General features: G+C 45.5%; 1 protein-coding gene across 2 annotated transcripts in view; it reads left to right on the forward strand.

The window, feature by feature from the left end:
- Positions 1 to 21,542, forward strand: part of ATOX1 (antioxidant 1 copper chaperone) — a 40,317-nt gene that overhangs the window by 3,442 nt on the left and 15,333 nt on the right. For both annotated transcript variants that reach the window (XM_040345123.1, XM_040345124.1), the window contains exons 2-3: positions 14,387 to 14,462; positions 19,810 to 19,968. In XM_040345123.1, coding sequence (XP_040201057.1) covers positions 14,387 to 14,462; positions 19,810 to 19,940 — 207 coding nt within the window. In that variant the 3' untranslated portion in view covers positions 19,941 to 19,968. The remainder of the gene's footprint in view (positions 1 to 14,386; positions 14,463 to 19,809; positions 19,969 to 21,542) is intronic.

The following is a 21,542-nucleotide window of genomic DNA, read 5'->3' on the forward strand; positions in this document are numbered from 1 at the left end:
CAATGCGATTCTTAAAGTGGAGGTTCACACAAAAAGTGAACCTCCGCTTTTTGCATCCCTCCCCGGTGTCACATTTGGCACCTTTCAGGGGGAGGGGGGTGCAGATACCTGTCTGAGACAGGTATTTGCATCACTTCCGGGTTCAGCCTTGTGACGTCACACCCTCGCTGTCTTCTGGGAAACACTGTTCCCAGGAGAGAGCGGGGACCAGTGACGGCGCGCCGCAATCCTCACGCTTGCGCAGTAGAGAATGGGGCAGTGAAGCCGCAAGGCAAGGCTTCACTTCCTGATTCCCTCACCGGACCGAGCGATTTCTCAGCCTCATCTGCTGACATCGTGGGCACGCTGTACCGGAAAGTGTCCATTTTTTAAAAGTCAGCAGCTGCAGTATTTGTAGCTGCTGGCTTTAAAAAAAAAAAAACGGTGGACCTCCACTTTAAAATGTGGCAGCCGGATGCTGTAGGGTTGTATGCACTCAGGTATAAGGCTCCATTCACACTTGTACAACTCCAAAGTTGCGCCGGCTGTGGAGTGCAACTTTGGATGGGTGCGACTTGGCTTTGACCAGTGATTATGGACAACTGTTGCATTGTAAAACATTCAGGTACGACTGTCATGTAACTATTGATGGTTAGCATTGAAGTTTATGGCCATCAAGTTGCATGAAAGTCGGACCAGTACAGTGGAACCTTGGTTTACGAATAACGCGGTTAACGAACATTGTGAAAGACGAGCAATTTTTTTTTTTTTTTTTTTTAATCGTGACTCGGTTTGTGAGTGTTGTCTCACAAAACAAGCAGGATTTAAAGGGGTTGTAAAGGTTTTTTTTTTTTATTTTCTAAATAGGTTCCTTTAAGCTAGTGCATTGTTGGTTCACTTACCTTTTCCTTTCATTTCCCTTCTAAATGTTTTTTTTCTTTGTCTGAATTTCTCACTTCCTGTTTCTCCTCAGTAAGCTTTCCACCATTATCCGAGCGGTGGTTAGTCAGCCAGAACAGCTTACTGAGGAGTAACAGGAAGTGAGAAATTCAGACAAAGAAAAAAAACATTTAGGCCCCTTTAACACTGGGGCGGGAGGCGCAATGGCGGTATAGCGCCGCTAAAAATAGCGGCGCTATACCGTTGGATTTGCCGCGGGATTCGGCCGCTAGCGGTGCGGTATTAACCCCCGCTAGCGGCCGATAAAGGGTTAATATCGCCCGCAATGCGCCTCTATAGAGGCGCATTGCGGGCGTTATTGCCACAGTTTCCCATTGTTTCAAATGGGAAGGAGCGGTATACGAGCCGCTCCTCTCACCGCTCCAAAGATGCTGCTGGCAGAAGATTTTTTTCTCTCCCGCCAGCGCATCGGCTTAGTGTGAAAGCCCTCGGGCTTTCACATTGAGTATGCAGTGCAGGAGTTTTTCAGGCGGTATAGCAGCGCTATTTTTAGAGGAACCTATTGACTAAAGGAACCTATTTCTAAAATAAAAAACGAACCTTTACAACCCCTTTGAGCCAATGGGGTGTGCAGTACCGCATTTGGCCAGAGGAGCGGGGGCACCGGTGACACTCGGAATGGTTCGGAGCCATTTGAAAACACTCCGTCCCCAAGTGTTTCCGAGCCTTTCTGAGGGTTTCCAAGTTCAGCCGAGCTGTTCCCGAGAAGTTTGGAAAGGTCTGTGATGCTTGGGTTAAGGCAAGCTCCCTTCAGTTGTGACCCTAGACACCAAATTGAAGATCTGGCGGCTCTGACTGGCTATAACTTGGCTCTCTGGAAATCTGGGCTACTTAGTCTCCCTTGCCTTTATTTGGCCCCTGATGCAAGTCCCTATTTTATCTGCTTAGTTACTACCTCCTCCCACCCCTAGTTTATCTTCTTTCTCCTGCCCTATACTAGTGAACCCCAAATCCTAGCTGATGGAGACCAGTCTGATTTAGAATTGCAGAGGATGTGCTCCCTCCAGGGTGTACTGAAATGAATGAATGTACCCTCTATGTTGGTCCACTTTGGATCCACTTTCTATTTTACCTGGCCTACACTAATGATGTTTATGTTTGATACTTTATTGGTAGCTCATTTTGGTGTGTTCTATGCATGTACCTCGCTGTTTTTGTAACTATGATCTGATCTTTATTACTTTTCTCAATCAAATAAAAGAGAAACTAGATTTAGAGATAATCCTTGGAATTCATAAAGGCTGGCAAAGAGATTTGTGGCTTAGCGTGCTGCAAAGTCATGTACCCGTCTAGAAATCGTTGTTGAATTTGACGCATGCTGCACTGCTCTTAGAACGCACAAGACACATTTTTGCAAAATCTGTCTCTGTACATCAAAAGGACGTTTTTTTTTTTTTGTTTTTTTTTTAAATTAGCTCCACTTTCGTAAGATACAAATAGGTAGATTCAGGTAGAGTTAGGCCGACTTATCAGTAGATAAGTCGACCTAACTCAGAATCTACGCCGACTTATGTTTGGGGGAAGGCTCAAACAGAGATACGTTTAAACATATCTAAGATAGGACGGCTTGCGTCGTCCTATCTTAGATTGCAATATTTTGGATGGCCGATAGGTGGCGCTTCCATTGCGGTCGGCGTAGAATATGTAAATTAGTTGATACGCCGATTCACGAACGTACGCCCGGCCGCCGCAGTCGATTTACGCCGTTTCCGTAAGGCATTAGCAGGCCTAAAGTTATTCCATCTATTAGGTGGAATAACAATGTTAAAGTATGGCCGCCGTGAGATTCGAATTTTTAACGTCGTTTGCGTAAGTTGTCCGCGAATCGGGATTTACGTAGTTTACGTCCACGTCTAAATCAATAGGCCCGTGCGGCGTACTTAGCCGCAATGCACACTGGGAAATGTAGGGGCCCGGCGCATGCGCAGTTAAAAAAAAACGTGAGGTCAAGCCTCATTACCATAAAATACGCCCCCCTCCAACACATTGGAATTAGGCGCCCTTACGCCTGCCCGCTTTAGGCTACGCCGCCGTATATTAGCAGGCAAGTACATTGAGAATCATGTACTTGCCTAGCTAACTTACGGCGGCGTAGCCTAAACACGCTAAGCTACGCCGCCGTAACTCTAGTCCTATCTACCTAACTGTCCGTTTTTTTTATTTGGAATATGACGCAGGTATTGTGACACAATGTAGAAGTGGAGCAAATTGGAACTAACTGAACTTGGCACACAAGTCGCTGTCAGAAACAAAACGGTCGCAGATGTTTTTTTAAATAGGAGCAACACATTAACGAGCAATTAATGGCAGAAAAGTAGTGCAGCCGCTTTATTGTCGATCCCCGCTGAGCAGGCAGATGATGGGCCTGTCTCTGCACAATGTGTAGGAACCGACCTGTCAGAGCGCCGCTCTCCCCTATGGGGGATCGGATGGCGACGGACTGTAGAGTCCCCTGTGTCCACTTCCTACTATTGATTGCAGTGTTGCATGAATTTTTGGATGTCATACAGCTTTGGATTTTATCCTTTGTTTATTTTGTTTCAATAAATCGCCTATCGGAGTGCGGCAGTCCAGGATCATTTATTTTTCCATGGATCAGCGCAGAGTCTGCACCTGTTAGTGCTACAGGGCGGGAGCACAGCATAGGTCGCAGGGCTTGGAGTGGTACTTTTTTTCCATCATCCGATCCACCAGACGGATGGAAAAGTAGGTTTTTCTCCGTCGCACTTTGGCGGATCGGAGCGAGTCGGATGTCAGCGGGCATGTCACCGCTGACATCCGTGGCTCCATAGAGGAGCACGGAGCGACCTGAACAGTCTAGCCCGTGTGAAAGGGTCCTAAGTGAGCGTGTTCCGGTACAGGCAGGGCTGGGGATATTGCAGGCAACGCTGAAGACGTCTTACACAAGTGTCAGTAAGCAGTAGAAAGGATTGGGCCATTTAATAGTTCTGTAGCACAGAAAGGCAATGCAAAACAGGTGCACTCAGATTGAAGTGGTTGTTTACCCAGTGAAGTGATAGGCCTTAGGTGATACAGAGATGAGACAAATCCTCCTACATAAGTTGTACCTGTTTATCTTCTCTACATCCTTTTCAAAGTGCAGAATTTGTAAAGCTTGTCTGACCTGTCAGAAAAATCGTGACTGAGAGCTGATTGGAGGGAAGGGACAAACCCCTTATGGCTGGATTCACGCCTATGGCATTTTTATTGCTTTATTCATTTTGCAGATTTGCACTACAGAACGTGTTCCATAGGAAACCATGGTAAATGGATCGTAGTGCAAATTTGCAAAAAGCACTAAAACTGCATAGGTGTGAATCCAGCTTTACACAGGAACAGAGCTGAGACTGTCAATCAGCTGGAAATCCCTCCCCTGTCACTTTTTTTACTCTTGGTGTCAGGAAAACTTGTCAGAAGTGACTCATGCTGATGGTAGAGGAATGAAGCGGCAGACAGAAATGACACTAAGTGTTCTTAATTGGGACAAGTACACACTAGAGGGGAATTCTTTGTTCATATTTCATGTGTGGGGTTTACAACCACTTTTTAAAGTTGTTCAAAAGGCAGAAGGTTTTTACCTTAATACATTCTATGCATTAAGGTAAGATACCTTTGCTCCCCCCAGCACCCCCTTATACTTGGCTGAGCCCGATGTTGATCCACCACTGTGTATGAAAGCAGAAAATCTCTCCTCTGTCTCCTCATTGGCTCAGAGGCAACAGGAGACCCATTGGCTCCTGCTGCTCTTCATCAGACAGTGAGGAGGGAGAGGGGCAGAGCTGAGCCACAGTGCATTGACACAATGGGCACACAAAGCATGGCTCAGGGAGTGAGCCTGCATGAGTGCCCCCATAGCATGGTGCTTGCTATAAGGGCACTCGGCAGGATGGAGGAGCCAGGAGTGCTGGCGAGGGACCAGAGAAGAGGAGGATCAGGGCTGCTCTGTGCAAAACTACAGAGCAGGTAAGTATGACATGTTTGTTTTTAAAAAAAAATACTTTTACAATTACTTTAACTAGATGATTGAAGACGCCTGCATCTCCCTTTATGACGGGCACTCCTTTTTCTACATTTTGGTCAGCCTCTTGTGCTAGCAGCTGGAGTATAACGCTACGTAAAGGTCCAGGGGGGGCAACCAAGTATCAGTAGGCCTGCTTGCTTTAAGGCTGCTATAGATGAAATTGTACTGACCAGCTATGTTCTCTGGCCATCTGTACAGGAGCGACCATTACAGACATTTATTAAATAATTATTGCGCAATTGGTGTGCAAGCACGTTGGTGTGATTATTTTTTTTTTTTTTTTTTTTTTTTGCGATCAAAGTATCAAATTTAGTTCTGCATGGTTGTGCAGCCAAATAGCCACTGCCTGCCTATTTACTCTTCTGCTGCAAATGCGAGCAGTTAAAGCGGAGTTCCACCTAAAAATGGAACTTCCGCTTAATCCACTCCTTGCCCCCTGGCATGTAATTTTTTTTGGGGGGGGGGGGGGGAGTGGGGGCTTCAGGAGGAGTGGGACTTCCTGTCCCACTTCCTCCTTCCGCTGAGGGGCTGGTAAGGCGAATAGCTTAATCGCCTTATTGCAGCCCCTCCCTTTAGGTTTGCGCCTGTCCAATCGGACGGCGCCGCTCGTGCATGCGCAGTGCCGCTCGTGCATGCGCAGTGGGTTCCTGGCCGCGAAGCCGAAAGCTGTCATTGCCGGGTGCCCACACTAGGAATGAAGACGCCGGCCGGCGAGGGGGGGCGAGGAGCGGAGCCCCGTCTGGCGCGTCACTGGAACCGTGGAGCAGGTAAGTGTCTGTTTATTAAAAGCCAGCAGCTACACTTTTTGTAGCTGCTGACTTTTAATAAACTTAAAAAAAGGCTGGAGCACCCCTTTAATCCCCTTTTTTTATTATTATTATTTATTTATTTTCTCTGCGGGTAGTGATCTCAGCTGCCAAGGGGGCAGGTGCCTTTTTGTTTTTACAACACAAGGCATGGTTCACCCCTCTTGTTTTTTTTTTTTTTTTTCAATCTTTTTTTTTTTTTTTTTTTTTTATGCCCAGCTGCTCAACAGAGCGAGCATTTATAAAAATGCAGGGTCGCACAGAGACCTATGGAGTAGTGCAGGGAAATGCAGCTGTCTTCACAAGTGTGAACCTGCCCTAAGATGCGACGGATAAGCAATCGCCATCATTAAAGTGGTGGTAAGACCCCTTTCACACTGGGATGGTTTTCAGGCGCTTTAGCACTAGAAATAGCCTCTGCAAAGCACTTGAAAACCACCTCCCGTTCATTGCAGTGTGTCTTTTCACACTCTGGCGGTGAGCTTGCGGGGCTTTATGAAAAGTCCTGCAAGCAGCATCTTTGGGGCGGGTTTGGGGCCGTTTATATTTAGCACTCCCAAAACGCCCTGCCCATTGCAATGAATGGGCAGTGCTTCCAAAGCGCCTGAAAAGCGATTTGAAAGCTGGAGTTTTTACCCTTTTTTGGGAGGTAAAAACCGCCAGCTAACGGCCGAAAAGCTGCGATTTTGTGTTGCTAAAGCGCTACTAAAACAAGCAGCGTTTTAGCGCTAACGGCCAGCACTGCTAGTGTGAAAGTGCTCTAAAGCCTTTTTTTCCCAATTGTACCTACAGGTAAGCCTATAATAAGGATTAACTGTAGGGACAGTGAATATATCTCCTGAACTTGCACCGTTTTAGAAGATATTCACACTGCAGGCAGCCGGTGATGTCACCAGCGCACGCGCTCTGAAGGGACCACATACCCTTCAGGGTTCCGTGCTGCGGGAACGACGTCATTGCGGCTAGGCCAATCAGACAGTTGGAGCACTCAAACCCAGAAGGAAGACCAGATGAAGATGGAAGCCCTGTCAGTGGTGACCGCGTTCTGCTGGAGCGCTTCATTCGAAGGTAAGCATTGCATAATATGCTAGTATGCAATGCATACTAGCACGTTATGCCATTGTTTTGCAGGGTGTTTTTTTTTTTTCTTCTTCTTCTTCTTCTTCTTTAACCCCTTCCATACAGGGCATTTTCACCCCCTTCCTGCCCAGACCAATTTTTAGTTTTCAGCGCTGTTGCACTTTGACAATTGCGTGGTTATGCTACACTGTACCCAAACTAAATCTTTACGTTTTTTCCCCCCCCCACAAATAGAGCTTTCGTTTGGTGGTATTTGATCATCTCTGCGGTTTTTATTTGTTGCGCTATAAACAAAAGAAGAGCGACAATTTAAAAAAAAAAACACAATATTTTTTACTTTTTTATTTAATAAATATCCAAATTAAAAAAAAAAAAAAAAAAAAATTTCCTCAGTTTAGGCCGATACGTATTCTACATATTTTTGGTAAAAAAAAAATCGCAATAATCGTATATTGATTGGTTTGCGCAAAAGTTATAGCGTCTACAAAATAGGTGATAGATTTTTTGGCATTTTTATTTTATAATTTTTTTTTACTAGTAATGGCGGCGATCTGCAATTTATTTTTACTGTCACCGTGACATTGCGGCAAACACATCGGACACTTTTGACACGGTTTTGGGACCATTCACATTTATACAACGATTAGTGCTATAAATATGCACTGATTACTGTGTAAATGTGACTGGCAGGGAAGGGGTTAACCACTAGGGGGGCCTGAAGGGGTTAAAATGTTCCCTAAATTGTGTTCTAACTGTAGGGGGGAGGGGACTCACAAGGGGAGGAGACCGATGTGTGTTCCTCTGTACTGGGAAAACTCATCAGTCACCTCACCTCTGACAGGAGGTGGATCTGTGATCTGTAGATCCACACTCCTGCTGTGATCACCGGCAATCGCGGCCACCGGGCACGCGCGCCGGGTCATGAGCGGTACCGCGGGCGCCCGAGATCGCCGGGAACAAAGGACGTCATATGACGTCCACTCTGATCGAGGGAGGGTTCCTGCCGGCGTCATTTTACAATGCGCCGGTAAGGAAGGGGTTAAAGGATGCGGTTTACTAATGCTTTAAAGCTGGCCATAGATGGAGCGATCTTCTTTCCTGCAACCATGGTTGCTTTAATTTCTCACATCAACACAGTCAGTGTTGATGGGGGAATCCCTCCTGCTGTCTCCGTTAGGAGAACACAGTAATTGCTGCTAACGGCTATAACAGCTGCTAGTAATTATTGCATGTAAAATCCGATGGGCTGGTTGTACCCAAGTTGATCAATCGATCAACTTGGGTACATTCAGCCTGCCCATACATGGTTTGAATCTCGGCAAGTCCCTGCTGAACCGGCCGAGATTCGAACCGTCTATGGCTGGCTTAAAGCGGGGGTTCACCCGTACAGAACACTTTTTCCCCTTAGATGGATGCTCGTTTTGTCTAGGGGAACCGGCTAGTTGTTTTAAAATATGATCTGTACTTACCGTTTACGAGATGCATCTTCTCCGTCGCTTCCGGGTATGGGTCTTCGGGAGCGGGCGTTCCTATTTTGATTGACAGTCTTCCGAGAGGCTTCCGACGGTCGCATCCATCGCGTCCCGATTTTCCGAAAGAAGCCGAACGTCGGTGCGCAGGCGCAGTATAGAGCCGCACCGACTTTCGGCTTCTTTCGGCTACGAGTAACGCGATGGATGCGACCGTCGGAAGCCTCTTGGAAGACTGTCAATCAAGAAGGAACGCCCATTGCCGCAGCCCATACCCGGAAGCGACGGAGAAGATGCATCTCGAAAACGGGTAAGTACGGATCATATTTTAAAACAAATAGCCGATTCCCCTAGACAAAACGAGCAGGAAGCTAAGGGGAGATTTTGAAAAAAATTGTCTTATGGGTGAACTCCCGCTTTAAGATAATATTGATAAGTGCCCCCCCAACGAATTGTGCTCTCACATCACTAGTGTTGCTCGAATAGCTTTTCTAGAAGGAAGAAACCTTTAAAAACACCATGCACAGCATTTTTATAGCTCCCTGTGTCCATAATGTTTTCTTGTGTTTCAATTAACTGGCGGCAGTTGCAGCTTCTGTTTAGAATTGAGAATGTGGGTCAGCGGACAGGAAGCAGGCAGGATATTAGACAGTGATGAAAAGTACATGGCAGGGCAAAGCCAGACAAAGCGGCAGACAAGGTACAGTTTTCCGAAAAGCCACAGCAGTGTGTTTTTCATGTAAACAAGATCTTCATCAAGACAAAATAAGCAGTAAAGTGGAAGATCAAACCCCCTCCTTATAATAAAATGGTGGGCCGGTACACCTTTTATGTTGCGCATCAGCATTAGGGGCATTACTTGCAAAATCTTTCAGCAGATTGAATAGTTGCTATTTATACGTTTTTAGTTGTGTACTTTTGCTGTTTCACAGGAGTTGCCTTTTAATAACACTTTGATAAATCCGTTTCATATTTCAGATTTTTTTACATCAGCTTCAGGGTAGTTGCGCAAACCGTTCTACGCTATCGCGTGGATCTGCTGCACGTAGACTGAACATATGCAAGCATGAACTTTAGTACCAGTGTCCTTTAAACTTATCATTCTGATGCAGAACAAATGTTTATTTAAAGAGTGCCTGTTCACACTGAGGGCAGCTGAACTCGCACAATTTCAAACCGGCATTTCAGTCGGACTTCGGGGGCGATTTAACCGGTTAAGCCCCGGACCAATATGCTGCTAAATGCCCAAAGGCGTTTTTACAATTCAGCACTGCGTCGCTTTAACAGACAATTGCGCGGTCGTGCGACGTGGCTCCCAAACAAAATTGGCGTCCTTTTTTCCCCACAAATAGAGCTTTCTTTTGGTGGTATTTGATCACCTCTGCGTTTTTTATTTTTTGCGCTATAAACAAAAATAGAGCAACAATTTTGAAAAAAATTCAATATTTTTTACTTTTTGCTATAATAAATATCCCCCAAAAACATATATACATTTTTTTTTTCCTCAGTTTAGGCCGATATGTATTCTTCTACCTATTTTTGGTAAAAAAAAATCGCAATAAGCGTTTATCGCTTGGTTTGCGCTAGGGTTGTCCAGATACCGATACCAGTATCGGTATCGGGACCGATACCGAGTATTTGCGGGAGTACTCGTACTCGCGCAAATACCCCCGATACCTAAATAGAATACTTCCCCCCCCCCTTCCCCCCCCCGCCGCTGCCGTCGCATCGCGCCGCCGCATCGAGGGACATGGCTAGAGGGACATTGCTGCATATGTGAGGGACATGGCTAGAGGGACATTGCTGCATATGTGAGGGACATGGCTAGAGGGACATTGCTGCATATGTGAGGGACATTGCAGCATATGTGAGGGACATGGCTGCATATGTGAGGGACATGGCTAGAGGGACATGGCTGCATATGTGAGGGACATGGCTAGAGGGACATTGCTGCATATGTGAGGGACATGGCTAGAGGGACATTGCTGCATATGTGAGGGACATGGCTAGAGGGACATGGCTGCATATGTGAGGGACATGGCTAGAGGGACATGGCTGCATATGTGAGGGACATGGCTAGAGGGACATGGCTGCATATGTGAGGGACATGGCTAGAGGGACATGGCTGCATATGTGGGGGACATGGCTGCATATGTGGGGGACATGGCTGCATATGGGGGGGGGGGACATGGCTGCATTTGGGGACACATTTAAAAAAAGTATCGGTATTCGGTATCGGCGACTACTTGAAAAAAAGTATCGGTACTTGTACTCGGTCCTAAAAAAGTGGTATCGGGACAACCCTAGTTTGCGCAAAATGTATAGCGTTTACAAAATAGGGGATAGTTTTATTATTATTTTTTTTTTTTTTTTTACTACTAATGGTGGCGATCAGCGTTTTTTTTTTCGTGACTGCGACATTATGGCGAACACTTCGGACAATTTTGACACATTTTTGGGACCATTGTCATTTTCACAGCAAAAAATGCATTTAAATTGCATTGTTTATTGTGAAAATGACAGTTGCGGTTTGGGAGTTAACCACAGGGGGCGCTGTAGGAGTTAGGGTTCACCTAGTGTGTGTTTACAACTGTAGGGGGGTGTGGCTGTAGGTCTGACGTCTTCGATCGAGTCTCCCTATAAAAGGGATCACTCGATCGATGCAGCCGCCACAGTGAAGCACGGGGAAGCTGTGTTTACATACGGCTCTCCCCGTTCTTCAGCTCCAGGGAGCGATCGCGACGGGGCGGCTTTTAACGAATAGTCGCGGCGTCATCCCGGATCACTCCCCGCAGGGATCCGACCACCGCATGTAGCAGGGGGGTCCCGATCGGACCCGCGGAAAGGCGGGGACGTACCTGTACGCCCATATGCCTGTACGTGCCATTCTGTGGACGTACATATACATGCGGCGGTCGTCAAGTGGTTAACTGGTATCTGTGCGGGTTTATGCACAGATGTATATTGAAATCGCCCCTGAAGTCGCCAAAAGTAGTGCAGAACTACTTTTGGAAATTGATCCGGTGTCGGCAATAGGCTCCATGTCAAATCGCATTCCAAATCGGCCCAATGTACTTGGGCTTAATCATTGAAACAAGTCTTAACCATAAAGTATATGTGAAACAACCCATTCAGTTCAAAATAGAAATGCAAGGCTAAATGTTTGTGTATATAAAATAATTTTAATAAGTGATCACATGACTTCTATTCTACGCTTGGGGCTTGTAGAGCTAGGAGTGAAGACTGCAGAGAGACATGTCAGCAAGAGGCAGAGAAACGGCAGTACACGGATCTTCCCAGTGACTGGCAGTACAGGGGGGCGTGCCAGCACAAGTCTGACTATTGAAGGACAGTGCTCCTAAGTAAAATGCAATGAAGCAAACTGACTACTCCTGGGATGCATGTCCTTACTAGCCTAGTGTGGTTAGTTTGAAATAGAAAAGCTGAGAGACTGGCAGGATCACCAGGGAGCAATGCAAACAAAATGGAATCATTTTTTTATACGGGTACATCCTAACATTTATTAGGAAACGGGCATTTGGGGGTAACATACACTTTAATCCTTCATTTAAAAGTAAAGCTGGCAATACACCTTGTAATCTGCAGGGTTAATTTAGTCGACAAAAACTACTAAAACATTTTAGTCGACAAAGTGAATACTATTTTAGTCGACTAAAATACGTCTAAAACAATTGAGATAACTAAAATGCCATTTTAGTCAAAAGACTAAGACTAAATTGAAATTTGACTTAAAGCGGGGGTTCACCCTATTAAAAAAAAAAAAAAAAAAATGTTTTATTCTACCATTACATTCGGCATCGTAGCGCGAGCTACAGTATGCCGGTCTTACATTTTTTATCCCCGTACTCACTGTGCTATGGATCATTGAAGATTCCGGGGAATGGGCGTTCCTATGGTGAGAGAAGGTGATTGACGGCCGGCCCTGGCACGTCACGCTTCTCCGGAAATAGCCGAAATAGGCTTGGCTCTTCACGGCGCCTGCACATAGCCTGTGCGCAGGCGCCGTGAAGAGCCGAGACCTACTCCGGCTGTCTTCGGGGAGCGTGACGTGCCAGAGCCGGCCTTCAATCATCCTCCCTCTCCATAGGCACGCCCATTCCCCACGGGAGTCGGAATCTTCAATGATCCATAGCACAGTGAGTACGGGGATTAAAAATTTAAGACCGGCATACTGTAGCTCGCGCTACGATGCCGAATGTAATGGTATAATGTTGTTAAGGAGGGTGAACCACCGCTTTAAAAATGAACACTGGTCTGTAGTGCATGATCATACCTCAATACCATAAATAATAACATATTAGATTTTTCACTCCAGAAGTATATAATGAGTTTGGACATTGCAGAGAAATGTTAACTAATGCACGCCCATTTAATTTTAGACAACTAAAATTAGTTTTGGTCGACTAAAATGTACTTAAGACTAAAACTAAATTTGAAATGTGCTGCCAAAATTAATACTGGTAATCTGAATGTGCAATCTCTATATTCTCCTTTCTACCTACCCCATCTAAACGGTACATTACATTTTTATCTAGTCAGGTAGGCTCTTGTTCTGCAAAGCTGTTGGCAAAACTAAAAGGATTGTTCAATCAGAATGCAGGGAGTATGGGCAGGTTTTTCTATACAACTGACCCTAAAATGAACCTTTTAAAGAGGTTGTACAGTTGTACCTATAGGTAAGACTATAATAAGGATTACCTGTAGGTACTATTGATATCTCCTAAACCTGCATAGTTTAGGAGATAATCACTCTTCATGCAGCCGGTGATGTCACAACACATGTGTTCTGAAAGGACGGTATACCCGTGCCATCCCTTCAGAGCTCCAGGCCGCGGTCCGTGACTCCCACTCATGCGTGGGAGTGACATCCTCAACATGGCCAATCAGACAGCCGGAGGACTCACACCCAGGAGGAAGCCCGGGTGAAGATGAAAGCGTCTGTCAGAGCTCACAGCGCAGGGCTACGTTCTCAGGTAAGTATTTTATAATGTGCTAGTATGCGATGCATACTAGCACATTATGCCTTTACTTTGCAGGGTTTAAAAAAAATAAAAATAAACATTTGGCACGGTTTACCGTATAGCCAAAGCTTTTTTGGCTTTACTTCTATGGATCACAGGAGTGCAGTTCCTGTGTGCTAAAGCCCACTGTCGGCTGACATCACAGAGCCGGTTAAGACCATACTGTCAGGATCCACCCAGAAGCCTGGACTAGCAGCTAACTCAACCTCTTAGTGAGTTACTAAGAGCCCGAGTGAGCCCCTTCCGCCCCCCTCACAGTCCAGCGCTCCAGTGAGGGCTGAAGGGGCAGAGCAGAGAGTCGGTGGCTGAGAACTGAGCGATTAGCTGTATTTGAACGCTCGGTTCTCAGTCTTAGAAGAGGTGGGGCACAGATGCAGCATAGGACCGCCGATGGGGTAGGGATGAGTGAGCAACCCCCCTCCTGAACTGTACCAGGCCGCATGCCCTTAACATGGGGGGTGCTTTGGGGCAGGGGGGCCCTGCGCCCCCCCACCCCAAAGCACCATGTCCCCATGTTGAGACTTCAAGCTGTCATTGATGTTAAAGGGGGCAATACACGGTATTAAGAACTGGGGTATGTAAACTTTTGATCAGAGTCATTTGAGTAGTTTCTATTGCCATTAGGATTTAAAGAGTAAATGCAGTTGACTGATAATAAATGGCTTCAGCCAAACACTAACTATGAGTGAAAAATTTTGGATATTCATATCCTCTGAAAAATGGCCAAGAAATCATAAATTCTGCCAGGGTATGTAACTTTTCTTCTTTCTTTCTTCTTTCTTCTTCACAGGGATGTGCCAAAAAGGACACTGATATGCTGCATTAGAAACCATGTATAAGAGGGGAAATATGGGGGGGGGGGCGGGGATCATTGTGCATGTTTTTATTTTTTATCAGGAATATTGTGTGTATGGAAATTCTGTTTTCATCAAATCTAGAAAGGAATACCTACTTGAACACTGAATCATGCAAGGAGCAATACATACCAGAGTGTGTATAAACTTTTCTTGTTTCTTTTTCTGCTTTCAGAAAGAGGAGTTTTTTGTGGACATGACCTGTGAAGGTTGCTCAAAAGCTGTGACGCGGGTTCTCTCCCGACTTCCAGGTAACGGTATTGTGTCATTCTGTTGGTTAAAGTTTGCATTGTACCCCGGATTCACAGGACTACTACCTAGCCTTGCAACTATCCCACATGTACCATTTCCACAAGTTGGAAATGCAGTGACAAACCGGCACACCCGATTTATACACCCATTCAGGCTGTCCTTCGTGGGGAAAAAAATCTGGTCCCACTGCGCGGTACAACTCGGGCATGTTGTTGCATCACCAAAGGATATGGGAAATAACTCTTAAAAAGCAGAATGTGGGGAAATTTCATTCTCGCACCCAGGGGCGGACTGACCATTGAGGCACTCGGGCACTGCCTGAGGACCCCATGCCACTAGGGGGCCCCATCAGGGTTGCCAGGCTCAGTAAAACCAGGGACAGTATGTAAAAATCTTTTTTTTTTTTTTTTTTTTTTTTTTACATCTGTCCCTGATATGTCTGAAAACCGACATGCTTTTCATGTGAAAATCCCGAGATTTTAGCTTCACCGCCTCTGCACTGCCTCCTGGCATGGTGGCCATCTGTAAGCCCAGGGGCCCCATAATCTTCTATTGCCGGGGGGCCCCATGAGTTGTCAGTCCGCCCCTGCTCGCACCCCATTGTGGCTTAATAGTCACATGCCGGGACTGGAAACAATTCCAGACTCAATAGTTTGAGCTAGACATGGAATACTGTATCTCCATCAGGTCTTGTCCTCCTCCAGGCTAAAGCAGTTTCAGACCCTTAACTGCTTGCCGACCAGCCGCCGCAGTTATACGGCAGCAAGTCGGCTCCCCTGCGCGAGAGCCCGTAGCTATGCGTCTGCTTTCGCGCAGGCCACTAGGGGCGCGCTCGCCCCTGACTCCCGTGCTCGGGGGGCGCGATCGCCGGGCACACGCGATCGCTTGTTACGAAGTGGGGACCGGGAGCTGTGTGTGTAAACACACAGCTCCCGGTCCTGTCAGGGGGAGAAATGCTGATCTTCTGTTCATACAATGTATGAACAGAAGATCAGTCATTTCCCCTAGTGAGGCCACCCCCCCCCCTACCGTTAGAACACACCCATGGAACATACTTAACCCCTTCCCTACCCCCTAGTGTTAACCCCTTCACTGCCAGTGGCATTTTTATAGTAATCCAATGCATTTTTATAGCACTGATCGCTATAAAAATGCCAATGGTCCCAAAAATGTGTCAAGTGTCCGCCATAATGTCGCAGTACCAAAGAAAAAATCATGATCGCCGCCATTACTAGTAAAAAAAAAAATGTTTTTATAAAAATGCCATAAAAATACCCCCTATTTTGTAAATGCTATAACTTTTGCTCAAACCAATCAAACGCTTATTGCGATTTTTTTTTTTTTTATTTTTTTTTAATGAAAAATATGTAGAAGAATACGTATCGGCCTAAACTGAGGAAAAAAATGTTTTTATATATATTTTTGGGGAATATTTATTACAGCAAAGAGTAAAAAATATTCATTTTTTTTCAAAATTGTCGCTCTATTTTTGTTTATAGCGCAAAAACTAAAAACCACAGAGGTGATCAAATACCACCAAAAGAAAGCTCTATTTGTGGGGAAAAAAGGACGCCAATTTTGTTTGGAAGCCATGTCGCACGACCACGCAATTGTCAGTTAAAGCGACACAGTGCCGAATCGCAAAAAGTGCTCTGGTCTTTGACCAGCAATATGGTCCGGGGGTTAAGTGGTTAAAGAAGAGTTTTCCCAACTAGCGTTTAATACCCCTCTTTATTGAATATAGTTTTGGGAGATGACCCCTCCAAGCTTATATCACACCTGTATTACGCAATCAGACAACGGGGTGCAGCTGCTATTTCTCACAGGGCCAAAACGGTATGGGAACAGGACATAAGACCCATAGATGACGCTGACTGGGGTGAGATTTTGGAGTGGACCAAGACAGTGTCCCCCAAGCTGTCTGATAGACTGACACAAATGTGTGTACAGTACACAAAGCCTACATGATGGCGATGAGATTGGCAAAGTTTCAGCACATGCCAGATACAACATGTCGCTTATGCCAGCCTGACCCAGGCACGTTTTACTATTTCATGTGGAGCTGCCCACATATACAGACGTATTGGGCGCAGGTTGTCCGCTTCCTCCATGACAATATGGGATCCCCTGTGGTGTTGGACCCTAAGTTCTGTATTCTGGGGCTGCTGCCAGACGTAAAGGTGAACAAAGTGATAGCTCAGAGATGGATGCAAAACATGCCCCCTACACTACAGTTATGGAAAAAAGTGGTGAATGACACCCTGCCCTGCCCTGATCTACGCACACGGGGGGTCTACACAAAAGTATTCCAAGATATGGGACAGATGGTTGGAGGACGGGGGAAACCTGTGTATAATTGTTCCGTACCCAGTGCAGTGTTCCCCTGTATTGGCGGCGCGCCCTATTTATAGGTTGGATTAAATAGTCACCTGACTCTCTGCACCCGTGATTATATGTATGCACATCCTGTACTATACCTGCATATTTGATTTTGTGGTCATAATGTGTAACTGACCTTCCGTGCCTATATGCATCTGAATGACTTGTAAAATGTGCTTTATATCAATAAAGTTGTTTTTTTCCAAGTACAAAAAAAAAGTTTGCATTGTACACCCATATGTTATACTTCAGGTATATGCTGGGGTGTTGAGGAACCTTTTGGATTCTTGTATTTCATGGTGATATCACTACTTCCCACTCCTGCCATAGTTCCTGACTCAATGCCAACCCACAGTGGTGTTTGTGTCTTTCTACATTCCTTAGGATGTTCCTACCCCTGCTACCACATTCTCCATAATAAGAAATAAAGAAAACCACAGTAAAGCTGACACCTAGACATAGCCATGGCAGGCTGACTAGTCAAATCTATATGAATAGCTAGTTTGCTAAAATATCCAGCATTGGTTTTAGGTGGATTCAACCTTTAAAGTGAACATATGAGGACAAGAATATGAAAGCTGCCATTGCTGAGAACGGGTGTCAAGTTCATCCCAGCTTTTCTATCTAGCGAGTGCAAGCATGGAAATTAAAGCGGAGGTCCACCCGAAAATGGAACCTCTGCTTTTTGCAACCCCCTCCCCTCCGGTGTCACATTTGGCACCTTTGAGGGGTGAAAGGGGGTGCAGATACCTGTATAATCCAGGTATTTGCACCCACTTCTGGGCATAGACTCCCGCGGGGGTCACGCATAAGCCCCCCTGCTTTCTTCTGCTTCTGGGAAACACGCAGGTCCCAAAAGACAGCGGGGGACCAGTTGTGCAATGCCGTATTAAAATGTATTGGTTCCACAAAAGTTAAAGTTACTTGCATCGAACTGGTCCCCCGCTGTCTTTTGGGACCTGTGTGTTTCCCAGGAGCAGAAGAAATGGGGGCTTATGCGTGACCCCCGCGGGAGTCTATGCCCGGAAGTGGGTGCAAATACCTGTCCCCCACATGCGCATAAGACCATACTAGAGATAGGTGGTCCATATCCAGCCAATCTGTAGGAGACATCTTTTGAGCACTGAGCACCTTATGGAATTATCTGATGTCATTATTTTAATGATGCATTTTCATTAATATATTTTTTTGTTTGTCCAATGATTTGTCTACTACTTATATCTAACTATTTCTAGTGCAATTTTTTGTTTTCTTATACATGTTATTGCTTTGGTAATACTCAGCAAGTTTATTTTTGCAGCTGAAATTCGTTATTATAGGTACATACTCATATCCATAGGCGCTGTGCAGTTCTTATATTCAAGCACTAATGCTGTCACATGGGGAAAGTCCATAACCCTGTATATGCTACTCATGCTTGAGAAACTTATAGAAACTTACATAGGGCAGTTTCCCTTTTCCCCTGCAGCTACAGAGTCATGGGGGAAGAAGAAAAGAGGAGTCTGAGATGTTGAGGAGGAGATTAAAATGAACCAGTTGCACAGATATCACAGAATAAGTTGATTTATACCCAATCTGCTCATATTTGGGGCATTCATAACACATCCCTTACCCTCAAGGCTGTAAAATATCTCTTTACATATCATATAGATGGCACATACTATATGGTCAAATGAGGGTACGGCACACAAATGTGATCCATTGACCCTTCTCATTGCCCCCTGCACAAGTCTGTGTTTTTGCACGGGTGCTTACCAGCCATCAGATTTGCCCATGCCTCCCTCAGTTCAGCATGGTCACAACAATGATGGATGATTTCTGATTTGTTGCAGAATGGTGGTGGGGGGGGGGGGGGTGGGTTAATAAAATTTTCAAGTTGCTTTCTGCCAAGGCTAGTGTTTCTCTGAAATGGTTCCAGCTCTGCTTTTGTCCCTGTTCCCTGGCTTTTGAATCCTTTTTCTGAGCCATGAAACTGTTTGTTCACAGGAAGTAATCAGGACAAGCAAGCATTGAGAACACAAGTAAATATTCGAGACCAGAGCTCTTCATTATACTGGTGGATATTGGCCCATATGGAAGCTTCCTGATTACAGAAGGCTGGAGCAGTAAAGTAGAGGAAAATGTATAGCTGTTACTTTTCCATAGGAAGGTATAGGAAACTAAAATCTGCAGTCTGGCCAATAGAAAAGCAGGTTATGTGAGCAAGGGCTAGAAGCTGTACTTTATTTATTTTTTATTATTGTCTGAATCTTTGTGGTGGAGAGGTCCTAGTTGAATAATGTTGGGCAGAGAATCCGGTTTTACATGGATAGGTAGTGAAGGGAACCAAAACGTTCTTTGCCCGTATCCCTAAGCTAGGATAACCTGCGCAATATCGAACCCAGGCGTTTTATATGCTTTTTTTGGGGGGGGGGGGGTCTTTTTGGAAACTAATAACATCATCCTTTGCTGAATCCAGAGACCTGTTAATATACCTACATACACTATATTGTATTGGGATGCTTTCCTTTACAGACACATGAACTTTAATGGCGTCTTAGTCCATAGGGTTTCCATATTGAGTTGGCCCACCCTTTGCAGCTATAACAGCTTCAACTCTTCTGGGAAGGCTGTCCACAAAGTTTAGGAGTGTGTCTGTGGGAAGGTTTGATCATTCTTCCAGAAGCTCATTTGTGAGGTCAGGCACTGATGTGTATGAGAAGGCCCGGCTTGCAGTCTTCGCTCTAATTCATTCCAAAGGTGTTCTAGGGATGCCATTAAACTTTGTGTAAAGGCGAGCGTCCCAATACTGTAATTTGGTTTCCATACTCCAAAGGAATATGAATGCCTTTGGTTAGGATCTAATGTCCTAGAGACACGTCACAGAGATACAAGAACTGGTTTGTGCTACAGCCTGGCTGTATACAACATAACAAAAAACGACCCTTTTGAATGGAGGCATTAATGTAGGCTTCTTTCCTTTTATAGATGTGAAGTATGAAATTGACTTGCCGAACAAGAAAGTGCTGATACAATCTGACCAACACTCAGCGGACCAATTGTTGGAGACCCTGAAGAAGACTGGAAAAGAGGCAAAATACCTGGGCTGTAAGGACTGAACTACAGAATGAAAGGAACTAGCATATGGTAACTATTTTCATAGTGTTCGTTGTGGCGCGCTGCCTGGCAGAAAACGCTGCAGGTGTGTGGTTTTTTTTTTTTCATGCATTAAAGCGGTAGTAAACCCACATGCACCACATACTAGCTCATTATGAAATGCTTACCTTAGAAGCCGAGGCAGCTGACATTTCGCCCTCGGCGTGTCTTCCGCCTCGGCGTGTCTTCCGGGTATCGCGACTCCAGCGCTGTGAGTGGCTGGAGCCGCAATGTCGTCACTCCCGCGAATGCGCGGGGAGACTTCTTTCCGGCATGGTCAGGCGGCTGCCGAGCCATAATCCGAAAATCCCCTGTGCACATGTGCCACTTTGAAAATGCATCTAGATAAAGCCATGATGCAGAGAAACTATATTACTCCTCTTAAGGCAGTTACCCCCTGCTTCCCCGAACGATGGGCACTGGCTTCAAGTGATTTGCCACCCGCTCCATAGTCCTAACCATCCAAGGAGAAAAAAGAAGTCGCCCTACATCGTAAAATCATATATGAATATTTATTGGTATTATTCAGTACAGAGGCTGTTTCCACCTGATCATCTGCACACCAACACCTTTTAATCTGTCAAGAGCTTAATCACAGAGTCTGGGAGAGGGTTGCAGATTCCTGTATTGTAACTGAGATGAAGGAAGGCTATATGTGATGGACACGCCAGCCATTATTATTGTATTCCCTTTTTTCTCTAGTAAAACTGACCAAACAATTCATTTGGACACATTTGTATCATTAACTTTCAAACAGAACTCTGGGAAAATATAAAAGATACAAATGAATGCAGCTCTGTCATCATTAAATCAAAAATGAACCCTTGCGCTGCCAGAGCTGTTTTGACAACACACGCTAATAAAAATAATTTTGGGCCTGAAGATTGCCTCAAACCACTAAAACATTCTGGGCTAGATTCGGGTAGAATCGCGCATTGTTACGGCGGCATAGCGTATCGTATTTACGCTACGCCGCCGTAAGTAAGTGAGGCAAGTGCTGTATTCACAAAGCACTTGCCTCCTAAGTTACGGCGGCGTAGCGTAAATGGGGCCGGCGTAAGCGCGCCTAATTCAAATGAGGATGAGGGGGGGGTGTTTTATGTAAATGGGTGACCCGACGTAATGGACGTTTTTTACGAACGGCGCATGCGCCATCCGTGTACATATCCCAATGTGCATTGCTCCAAAGTATGCCGCAAGGACGTATTGGTTTCGACGTGAACGTAAATTACGTCGAGCCCTATTCGCGAACGACTTACGCAAACGACGTAAAACATTCAAAATTTGACGCGGGAACGACGTCCATACTTAACATTGCGTACGCCTCATAGAAGCAGGAGCAACGTTACACCGGAAAAGCCTTACGCAAACGACGTAAAAAAATTTTGCCGGGCGCATGTACGTTTGTGAATCGGCGTGTCTAGATCATTTGCATATTCTACGCCGAAAATGACGGAAGCGCCACCTAGCGGCCAGCGTAAATATGCACCCTAAGATACGACGGCGTAAGAGACTTACGCCAGTCGGATCTTAGCCTAATTTCGGCGTATCTTGCTTTCTGAATA

The sequence above is a fragment of the Rana temporaria genome, chromosome 3 (genome assembly GCF_905171775.1).
Source record: "Rana temporaria chromosome 3, aRanTem1.1, whole genome shotgun sequence".
NCBI classification, from domain to species: domain Eukaryota; kingdom Metazoa; phylum Chordata; class Amphibia; order Anura; family Ranidae; genus Rana; species Rana temporaria.